General features: G+C 39.3%; 1 protein-coding gene across 2 annotated transcripts in view; it reads left to right on the top strand.

Moving 5' to 3' along the window:
* The window catches only part of zap70 (zeta chain of T cell receptor associated protein kinase 70), a 22,037-nt gene extending 10,935 nt beyond the window's left edge, over positions 1-11,102 (top strand). For both annotated transcript variants that reach the window (XM_083554944.1, XM_083554945.1), the window contains exons 3-13: positions 464-624; positions 3,407-3,545; positions 3,642-3,723; positions 4,664-4,686; positions 4,841-4,883; positions 5,529-5,709; positions 5,822-6,028; positions 6,788-6,980; positions 7,171-7,311; positions 9,372-9,484; positions 10,302-11,102. In XM_083554944.1, the coding sequence (XP_083411070.1) occupies positions 464-624; positions 3,407-3,545; positions 3,642-3,723; positions 4,664-4,686; positions 4,841-4,883; positions 5,529-5,709; positions 5,822-6,028; positions 6,788-6,980; positions 7,171-7,311; positions 9,372-9,484; positions 10,302-10,428 (1,410 nt within the window). In that variant the 3' untranslated portion in view covers positions 10,429-11,102. The remainder of the gene's footprint in view (positions 1-463; positions 625-3,406; positions 3,546-3,641; positions 3,724-4,663; positions 4,687-4,840; positions 4,884-5,528; positions 5,710-5,821; positions 6,029-6,787; positions 6,981-7,170; positions 7,312-9,371; positions 9,485-10,301) is intronic.
* The last annotated feature ends 398 nt before the right edge of the window (positions 11,103-11,500 follow it).

The raw sequence follows: 11,500 nt of genomic DNA, 5'->3' as shown, positions 1-11,500 counted from the left end.
GTAACCATCTATTTACCTCCATAAAATGTAGGTTATGTAAAATTTTCAGAAAGCTGTAATAAAAATCATATACTAATGTCATTGCAGAAGCAATTTAAAAAATATTATACAAATAAAAATGTAATAAATACATTTGCAGATATTTTTTTCCGTCTACAAGAAACCCTCTCACCAGTACACAAACTCTGATGTGTGTAAATTTTACATTTATTTATTTAAATAAAATTTCATTCATTTCATTCGGATTACTTTCAATTGCATTAATTAATTATTTTAAATCTGATTTCAAATGTGTAGGTTGTCCAAGTTGGAAAATAAATGTAGTGATCTGACGGAAAATAATGTAGTGATTGTGTGTGTGTGTGTGTGTGTGTGTGTGTGTGTGTGTGTGTGTGTGTGTGTGTGTGTGTGTGTGTGTGTGTGTCTGTGTCTGTGTGTCTGTGTGTGTGTGTGTGTGTTTCAGGGGGAGGCCATGGAGCAGGCCATTATCAGTCAGGCTCCTCAGTTAGAGAAGCTGATAGCCACCACAGCCCATGAAAAGATGCCCTGGTACCATAGCAAAATCCCTCGTCAGGAAGGAGAGAGGCGACTTTACTCAGGCTCTCAGCCAGACGGCAAGTTCCTGTACGTAAGCCTTTCTATCTTCACCGGAGTGCTGCATATTTTGATCCTTCACAGCCGTATTGTTATCTGGGGACCGAAAAGTAAAGATATTTAATGCACTTGTAGATGGTGCAAGGACGCATTCAGTGCTCACAAATCCTATAAAAAAAAAAAATCAAAAGCATCAAAAAGATCAAAAGTACTTAGTACTAGTATTTTTTTTTATTCATTCATTCATTCATTGAATGTTTTTTTTTAATGCCAGATATTAGATAATTACAGTAGTTTTTATAGTTTCATCGTACACTCTGTGCATGGAATCGCATTAATGGTGAGTGCGAAAGTCTGATGAATGTCTGATGAAGCCTTTAGACTGAATCCGATTCGAAATCTGACAACAGACAGTGTTAAGAGACAACAAATATCAGCTCAAACCACAAATATTTCTTTATCACATGTTAACCAGGAAGACAGATTAAAAAGATACCATAATTCAGCCCAATCTCACGGCATTTCGTGATGTACAAAATGTAATCTACTGATCCCTGACACGAATTTCCCTCTTTTTTTCCAAGTCACTTAGGACGACTTTCTATGTAATGCATTTCGATAGGAAATGTTTTTGGTGCCTCCATGTTTTTGTGCCTGGATACCACAGATTATTTTTTTTTTCCGTTTGATGATTTTTTTGCACTATTATTCAACATTTAAAGCTGCTTATACAGTAAGATACAGTAAATATATTCTCCCGGTTCATTTGGAGATACACACATTAATTATCTCTCACTTCAATACAACTTCAAGCTCAAAGAAGACGATGAAACTACAAACATTTCGAGATTTGATGGCAGTTGCCTGATCAAATCTGTGTTATACATATATTATATTAAAGATAAGCAGTATGAGAACGCTGCGAGAGTGTGACGTGGTAATGCAGTGTGTTTTTGTGTTAAATATTGTACACATTTCTGACACAACAGCGGACTTGAGGTAAATTTAAGGTAGAGTGCAGGATCATGTCCATTCAAGTAGGTTTCTATTGTCGCTTCAGCCCCATACGGTGCAGGACAGCAGTGAAACACAACGTTCTACATAACGTGCCAAAGTGCTACATAAAACACCTTCAATTAGTATTGAGCAGAAACACCAAACTGGGACACTACATAAAGTGCACATACACACATTGAAAACGTTAAAAAGCAGCGTAACAGCGAACAATCAGCTCAGTGAGCAGATCGTAAGTCTGACTCAGAGCCTCACCGTACAGTGTGGAACAAACTGTTGGAAGACATTCCCCTCCTGTACCGTTGCTTTCTACGGGATGAGTTTTCAGCTGAAAGAGCTCCGGTGTTTTATCAGTAGGTCATGGATCGGGTGCTGTTCATTGTCTAGAATGGATGTGAGTAACCCAGAAGGGGCATAGAAATACAGTAGCTGGCTTCTTATCTGAAGGTGATTCCATAGATTATACCATATCATTTCAAGATTCTTATGAACGTTTTGGAGACAAGGTGAGGGAGGTGAGATTGAGATGGTTTGGACATGTGCAGAGGAGGAACATGGGGTATATCAGTAGGAGAATGCTGAGGATGGAGCCACCAGGAAGGAGGAAAAGAGGAAGACCAAGGAGGAGGTTTATGGATGTGGTGATGGACATGCAGGTAGTTGGTTTGAAAGAAGCAGATGTAGAGAAAGAGTGGTGTGGAGACGGATAATCCGCTGTGGTGCCCCCTAATGGGAGAAGAAGATTTTTTTGAGGATTTTTTGGACTGTAAAGCATTTAGCAGTCCAGTCGTTAAAATTACGACGGTGTCGTGGAAAAAAAAAACTCATTAACCAGACTAATCCATTCCATTCATTGCCACTATAGTGTACATTTTTTGGCATGATCCAAGAAATAAACTGTGTAACTTTTTTATGTAATTCTGTTACACATTTATACTGCGTTTGTTCATTCAGCGTTTTTTTTTTTTTTATTTGTGTGTGCAGGATTGAACTCAGACTCATCTCTTTATACACGGTTATTACCAAATATGGGGGTTCAGGAACTTCTGAGAAACTTGCTAACCTTATTTTTTTTTCTAATATTTTTTTTCTTATTCCAATCTAATTTCAATCTCTTTGATCTCGTGCACAAGTACGAGATCAAAGAGATTGGAATTAGATTGGAATAAGATGAAATAGCTTCAATATTAGAAGGAATATTAATGAAATATTTTATAAAATAATGAATGTAATTAAAATAATAAAAGAGCACAAGAGCTCATTTTGTGCTTTTGTCAGACGTATTAAGTGAATAAATTCGAAATGGAAGCGTGTTGAAGAAGCTATAATTAGTCTGAGTGGAAAAAGTAGTGAAACTCGAAGCTGTGCATTCGGAAACTTTCGCTCACGTGAAAGGCTGCAAACGGTAAATACGCCGAGTCGTAATACGACGATTATACGTGTACCACATCATGAAATTGTTTGTTTCGGCTTTAGAAAAAAACGTTCTTCGATTCATTAGTACACCATCAACACAACAAATGTGCGTGGAAACAGGAGATGCTTCTTTTTTTGAACATCTCATTCCACATTCAGTCTCCATTATGCTCTTATAATAAACTCCACTCTTCTGGGAAGATGTTCCACTAGCTATCACATCCAAGGACGTTCTGTACAATTGTCCGCCTTCACGTTTGTACAACAGTTTGTGAAAGAATCCCTGAATAGTGCTCGAGCTCTCTGTTACCGTAACTCCGATCTGTAGACATGTTGAAGTAGCGATGTTTTCATAAACAGGATGTTTGTTTTGTCTCCGCAGAGTGCGAGAACGAGACGAGTCTGGCACCTTCGCTTTGTCGGTCATGTACGGAAAAACGGCGTACCATTACCAGATCCTTCACGATAAATCAGGCAAATACTCCATGCCTGAAGGAACCAAGTTTGACACCGTATGGCAGGTCAGTGGATAAAAACACGTCCTGAGAAGGTTTTGATTGTCTCGAGCTGCAGATGGATGTTAAGAGTGACACTGAAGACTGTTTTGACTCTTGCAGCTGGTTGAGTATCTGAAAATGAAGCCCGACGGTTTGGTCACGTTGCTGCGGGAACCTTGTGTGAACCAGAACAATGCAGGACGTAAGAATCTGTTACACTGAATAGTGCATTCATGTTTTCATACATCTCATCCTTCTTCATCTCATCCTCCTTCTTATTCTTCTTCTGCTTTTTTTTCATCTCATCCTCCTTTTTCTTCTGTTGCTTCTTCATCTTTGTCTTCTTCATCCTCCTCCTCCTCATTCTTCCTCTTCCCCACATTCCTCTTAATCAACTTTTCTCTCTTTCCCCTTTCCCCCTCTCCTCCATTTCCCCACTTTACACTTTCTTTCCTTTTCTTCCTTTTCATTCATTCTTCATTGCTCATCCTTGTTTTGGTTTTCCCTCTACTCTAAGATCTCCTACTTCTCCTTGTATTTCTCTTTCTATTCTCCTTCTTTCTCATATTTGTCTCATTCTCCTTCTCTTCTTTTCCTTCCTGTTCCCTTCCTCTACTCTTTCTTTAACTATGGTTTGTTTCTTCTCTTTCTTTCTTTTTTTTCTTTTTTCTATTGTTCTCCATATCCTGCTCGTACTCCTCTTACCATTGCTTCTCCGTCTCCTCTGCACTGTTCCGTTTCTCTTGCTTTTTCTTTCTCCCTCTCTTCTTCTTCTTTTACTCCACCTTCCCCTTCTATTCCATATTCTGCTTCCCCTCTTTCTCTTCCCCTTCCTTCTCTATCTCGTCTCCCCCCTTTCTTGCTTCTTTGTCTTTTTACTCCCCATTGTATTTCTTTCTCTTTCTCCTTTTCTCTTCCTCTCCACCCCTCCTTCTCCTCATGCCTGGTGCTTGTCTAAACTCCTTCGGGTCTTTTGACAAGCCTGAATCGAGTCGTAAAGGACTTTCTAATGATCAGATGAATTGGAGAACATGATGAAACAAACTCTTCAGTTTATCAGGAGTTTGTTTGAGGCTGCAGTGTTATGCGTTTATGTTTTATGAGTTTTTAAATCCGTTCTTTCTGTTTGTTTTTCTCTGCAGAGAGTCCGGCGGTGCCTGCAACGGTACTCATCACACTTATCTCTTTATATGATCTTAATAAGTCTTAGAGATGCACACAATTCTTATACACTCACTGTGTGTGTGTGTGTGTGTGTGTGTGTGTGTGTGTGTGTGTGTGTGTGTGTGTGTTTCATCCTGACACATCTCTCCCAACAGAGAGGCAGATCCAGACCTAATGGCTACACACCGCCCCCTGAAGGTGAGTGTGTGTTAACACAATGCCTATAAAAACAATAAAAAAATAAAAACGCTGTGGAGTTCTGCGTTTTGATTGGTCAGAAGGTGTCCATAAATTTTTTAATTTAACTGTCCCTTTTTTTCCCCTGTTTTCCTCCTTTTCTCATACCGACCTTTCATTCTCTTTTCATTCGTAGCCACCTTTTCCACTGTCTTTCTTTCCTCGACTTTTTTCTCATTATCTGTATTTTACTGATCTTCCTCCATCTTCTTCTTCTCTACCCTGCTCTGTTCTTTCCTACCCTCTGTTTCATTTTCCCACTTTACTTTCTTCCTCTTTGTCTTCTCACCATCACCCTTGTTTTTGTTCTCCACCTTCATCTTCATCTCCCCTTCTTCTACACCTTCTACCTGCTTTTCATTCCTACTATCATCTCCTTTTCATCCTTATGTTTAATTTCTTTTTTTTTTTTTTATCCTCCACCTTCCCTTTCTTGTTCTCCCTCTACTTATTAACTCATTCCTTTTATTTCATTTCTGGATACACTTTTGTGAAACCCAGGTGTGTGAGGGTGTGTATTAATGTATCTACAGCTGAAGCCTGATCACTCCTCCCATGCTTCCACACATTTATATTTATTGACATGATCGATATTATTATTATCAGTTCCTGGAGCTCGCCAGACTCTGCCGATGGACAGCGATGAGTTTGTCAGCCCGTACGCGGATCCTAAAGAGCTCCAGGAGAAGACGCTCTTCATTAAGCGTGATAAGCTGATGGTGGACGAGGTGGAGCTCGGATCGGGGAACTTCGGTTGCGTGAAGAAAGGCGTCTATAAGATGAAGAGGTGAGAGGTGCCGAAAGACGGCGCAGCAGCCATTTGAGAAAACAGTAACCATTGATTATGATGATGAAGATGAAGGGTCTGGAGTTTACTGGTACTTTCTTCTGTTTCTCAGCAAACACATCGACGTAGCTATCAAGATCCTGAAAAGCGAGAACGAGAAGTCGGTGAAGGACGAGATGATGCGTGAGGCAGAGATCATGCACCAGCTGGATAACCCCTACATAGTGCGCATGATCGGCCTGTGCCAGGCGGAGGCTCTGATGCTGGTGATGGAAATGGCACCGGCTGGTCCGCTCAACAAATTCCTCTCCAGCAGGAAGTAAGAGCAAGGGCGAGCTTTGTGATAAACCAATGATCTTTCGCTCAATTGCACTTTCTATACAGGTTTCAAAACTTTTCTAGTCATATGTGCTTCATTCCCCGAATGGTTACGACAAAGTCGCTGGGTGCAGTAGCATGAAATTTTACACAAATCCAGCTCCATTCCATTAAGATATTCGTTTTTTCGGTTGGAGTGGAAGATCTGCTACAGAGCTCCAACCTCAACTCTATCGAACGTCTTTGAGATGACGTGGAACTCTGACTGCACCCCAGACCTTCTCACCTCACCCACATCAGCTGAATGAGAACAAATCTCCATTAACACACTCCAAAATCTAGTGGAAGAATGGAGGTTGTTATACCAGCATGTGGAACAGGATGATCAAGAAAACACAGACTGAATAGATGTTATAGGCAAAATCATGTTTATTTTATTATTGTTATTATTATTATTATTATTATTATTATTATTATTATTATTATTAATACTATATTATATTAATTAACAAATATCAAAATTACTCTGTATTTATGGTATTAATCATGATGGAAATGCTGGTGTGGGACATTATTTAGTGATTTGCTAAATAAGCAAAATAAGCAGTGAAGTTGCCACTGTTGGGCCCTTGAGCGTGGCCCTTAACCCTCTCTGTTTAATGCTGATAACGAATGTTTCCCCCGTATGATAATCTATTATTTTCAATCACTTTTATTTGACAGTGTGCGTTTTGTATTGTGTGTGTGGTTTTATTGCCAGAGATCAGGTGTCAGTGGACAATGTGGTGGAACTGATGCACCAGGTCTCGTTGGGGATGAAGTATCTGGAGGAGAAGAACTTCGTGCACAGAGATTTAGCAGCTCGGAACGTGCTGTTGGTCAACCAACATTACGCCAAGATCAGCGACTTCGGCCTCTCCAAAGCGCTCGGCGCAGACAATAACTATTACAAGGTGAAGCGACTCGGCCCGTGTGCACGTTGACGTGTAAATGATTTTGCATTATCGAATGTCGCAGTGAGCAGGATGACGAGACCGGGGGTGTTTTTTGCAACCTCGTAAACCCCAAAGAGCAATGTGTGGGTGGAAAAAAGTGAGACCAACGTCTGTGTTTTTGTGTGTGTGTGTTTGTGTGTGTGAGTAGGCACGCACTTTAGGCAAATGGCCTTTGAAATGGTACGCTCCAGAGTGCATCAACTACCACAAGTTCTCCAGTAAAGGTGATGTGTGGAGCTTTGGAGTCACCATGTGGGAGGCGTTCTCCTACGGAGGAAAACCTTACAAGGTATTTTTGTTAAGATCGTCAGGATTTGTATCAAAACATGGTACATTTCTGGTACTTAACTGTCATTGCATTGCAGCTCCTGTGCCTGTGCTGGTTTGCTGCCTGATTGTGTGCACCTGTTTCGTGTTTAGTCTGTGATTAGATTGCCTGTCGTGTCTTCTATGTGAAATCTCAAAATCTTCTTCTGGTTTTCGTCTCTCGCCTAGTTTACATGATGCCCAAACACGGATTATGTTTGATTGTATCCTTCTCTTACCCTGGTTAAAAATAAAAACCATGGCCATATTTGATTTGTTTGTAATAAACTACAACACTATTGAAAGAAATGCGAGGTCCCCTGGTGGTCTAGTGGTTAAGATGCAGCGCTCCCACCGCTGCGACCCGGGTTCGATTCCCGGTCAGGGAACCATCCCCAGCCACTCTTAGTGCCGGTCCCAAGCCCGGATAAATTGGGGAGGGTTGCGTTAGGAAGGGCATCCAGCGTAAAACATGTGCCAAATCAAACGTGCGGAGGATCCGCTGTGGCGACCCCTAACGGGAGAAGCCGAAAAGAAAGTTACTATTGAAAGAAATGTATGATAATAATAATAATAAAATGCACCCTTTGGTTTAATGGAAAAGTGTGTATACCTGATGACAAATTGAGGACTGGCATATAATCACATATGCTATAAAATAACAATTATTCATAATAATTATCAATACGATTCCCGAATTATCAAAACGATGTTTAAAATGTTCAAATAGTGTCTTAGACCTTGAGAGGTTTTATGATAGACACAATTATAAGATTGTAAATTTTAAACAAAGCATAGACAGAAAACAATATTAAAAACTACATTACATGTATCAGGTAGTTGGTAGGGGTGTACAGCAGTGGTCCCCAACCATTTTTTTGCCACGTTTAATTGCGGACAATATTTTTACGGACCGGCCTTTAAGGTGTGGCAGATAAATACAACATGAAATGATACTACCATAAAAACTGGTATTTTCTAATAATAATAATAATAATAAACGTGAATCCACTGTGTTGGTTTTTGTTCATTTTGCTCACTTGGGGGTTTGAATTTAGCGGTAATGTATTATGTGTTAGCGGCCGGAGCCCCTTTAAGAAGGTAGCGGATGGTAAGACATGTGACCGAGGCATCATGACATGCATCAAGAGTGAGTTATAGACAGATGTGGTGGAGAAAATCTGGTCATTTTCCATAATAAAACATCAGTTAGAATCAGATAATAAAAAAACTGAAATAATGAAAATTATTTATTCTTTCTGTGCGGCCCAGTACCAATTGACCCACGTGCCAGTCCGAGGCCCGGGTGTTAGAGATCACTGGTGTACAGGATTTCCTGTTTCTCTGTATCAATATTGCATGAACAGGAAGTGTAACTGGACTTTTTTTAAGAATTGAGTTATTATTCAGGAGACAGTGACCTCTGGTGGCCAGGAGGGGTGTGACATGTAATATAAATATTCTTGAATGACATGTATGCTATGTCCCTGCCTGGGATTAAAATTCACTGGTACAGCTTGCACGTATTGCAGGATATATATATATATATATATATATATATATATATATATATATATATATATATATATATATATATATATATATATATATATTAGGGATGATTTATCGGCCCATCAGCATAAAAAAGTGTGCATTGAATAACAGTTGTCATTTTTATAGCAATGCATCGATTTTAATTTAGAATTTTCTTTTATTATTTGAAAAGTGACCAATAATTTGTGACCAATATTTGATATGTAGATCGATTTCTCTTTGCTTAAACCGTTTCTCGAGCGCGTTCTCTCAGCACCGCCGCTGCTACTCGTATACGACGTATCGCAACACTACGGAGACCGAGGCGTGTCCTAAAAGTCACATAGAATACAGATTAACATGGCAGAGGCAGAGCTGTAACTTCCTGCATACACAACAGGAAAAACACAGCAGTCTGAACGCAACGCGAATCGCATCGCCCTCAGTTCCAACCATAATAAAAGAATGTGTGCATTCTCATTACAACCATTTTTGTTTGATTTCCTGCAGAAAATGAAAGGTCCCGAGGTGATCACCTTCATCCAGAGTGGCAACCGCATGGATTGTCCAGCCGGCTGCCCGGAGCCCATGTACGAGCTGATGAAAGAGTGCTGGACGTTAAAGTGAGTGAGATACATTCATTAATAGCTGTTGTTACACTGAAATGCACCGAATGAACTGGTCTTTCCAGACAAAACCTGCTGAAGAAGTTATACTGTTGATCAGGATCTATAACTTACATTGTGAACACGTTCCTTTAAATACTTGTCAGGGTTTGTAGTCTGTTCTCCAGTACTCCAGTTCAAGTCCATCACAATCGTACCAACACAACACGTGAATTTTACAGATATACACTTTGTGAAAACCTGTTCGTAAGATATTGTTCTTTTTGAACATCTCATTCCACATTTAGTTGCTCTTATAATAACCTCAACTCTTCTGGGAAGATGTTCTACTAGATTTTGTGGAGATTTGTGCTCATTCAGCTACAAGGATGTGTGTTGGTAAAGTCAGGTACTGATGTAGGTGAGGTGAAAAGGCCTGGTGTGCAGTCAGCATGAAATATTCATCCCAACAGTGTTGAATAGGGTGAGGTTTAAAGCTCTATAGGAGAAGATCAGGAGACGATCTTCCACTCTAATCCATGTAAAGCCTATCTTCATGGAGCTGGCTTTGTACTCTCATGCTGGAACGTGTGAAGGGAACATTTATTGGCATCCATATAGTGTATTTTGAATTTTTTTCTTTTTATTATAATGATTGTTCAATACATTTTGTGTTCACATTTAAAGTGATTTTTCTCCTCCCTGTTTTCACGACGTTATTTTTCCAGAGTCAGTATGACATTCGCGTGGAATTCTTCACAGTCGTGTATTTTTTCGAGTGAAAGTGTGTAAGAGAAGGTGAAAGTCATTTCTGCATTCTTTCTCTCCTCTGCAGGTTTGAGGACAGACCCGGGTTTTTGGAAGTGGAGGAGAAGATGAGGACCTACTATTACTCCATTTCGAAGAAGAAACCCACCGAGGAAAAAGAAGAGGCAGCAACTGCAGCTGAAGCTCAAGACTGAAAAAGCAGTGGTTTTTTGTTTATTGCACCAGAAATGAAAAACAGGCTGAAGTGTGTTCGATTGTGTGTTCCTTCAAAATACAGCCTTGTTACAGAACTCGGTGTGCTTCCAAGCAGAATATGAAAGCTTTGTGTTTATGAAATGCATGAAGATGTATTATTATTATTATTATTATTATTATTATTATTATTATTATTATTATTATTATTTCATTATATAATCACATCCTTGTTGAGAAAACGCAAGTCAATCAGTTTTTTTTTTTAAGAATGGACGCCTTGCTCTCATCTTCGAGTCTTTGCCACGTCGTTACTTTTCCATAAACTTTGCAGCTTTGATACGTGGAACAGCCAATAATTTCCATTCATGACGTCGTCTCGTGCTGATGTTTGATGGTGGATAATGAAGTCTTATTTAATGTAAGAAAGCTGGCAGATTGATACTTGGTTCAATTTCGAACTCTGTCAGATGTTAATGAATATTCTTAGACTTGTTCACGTGTGTGTGTGTGTGTGTGTGTGTGTGTGTGTGTGTGTGTGTGTGTGTGTGTGTGTGTGTGTGTGTGTGTGTGTGTGTGTGTGTGTGAGAGAGAGATAATTTCTGTGTTTGTTTGTTTATTTGTTTTTAAGGATTGTCATACATGCCTTTTAATAAACCCTGCAAATACAGTGTGAGTATGTATTTAGTCCCAATTTGCTCTTCTAATAACCACCACTCTTCTGGAAAGATGTTCCACTAGATTTTGGAGTGTGCTTGTGGAGATTTGTCATCACTTGTTCTCAGTACCTGAAGTAGGGAAGGTGAGGAGGCCCAGAGTGCAGAAAAAAGAAAAAATAAATATATATATATATATATATATATATATATATATATATATATATATATATATATATATACAGTGAGGAAAATAAGTTTTTGAACACCTGCTATTTTGCAAGTTCTCCCACTTAGAAATCATGGAGGGGTCTGAAATTGTCATCGTAGGTGCATGTCCACTGTGAGAGACATAATCTAAAAAAAAAATCCAGAAATCACAATGTATGATTTTTTAACTATTTATTTGTATGATACA

Source organism: Silurus aristotelis, assembly GCF_946808225.1.
Source record: "Silurus aristotelis genome assembly, chromosome: 11".
NCBI classification, from domain to species: Eukaryota; Metazoa; Chordata; class Actinopteri; order Siluriformes; family Siluridae; genus Silurus; species Silurus aristotelis.
This window is presented reverse-complemented; position numbering and strand designations above follow the sequence as displayed.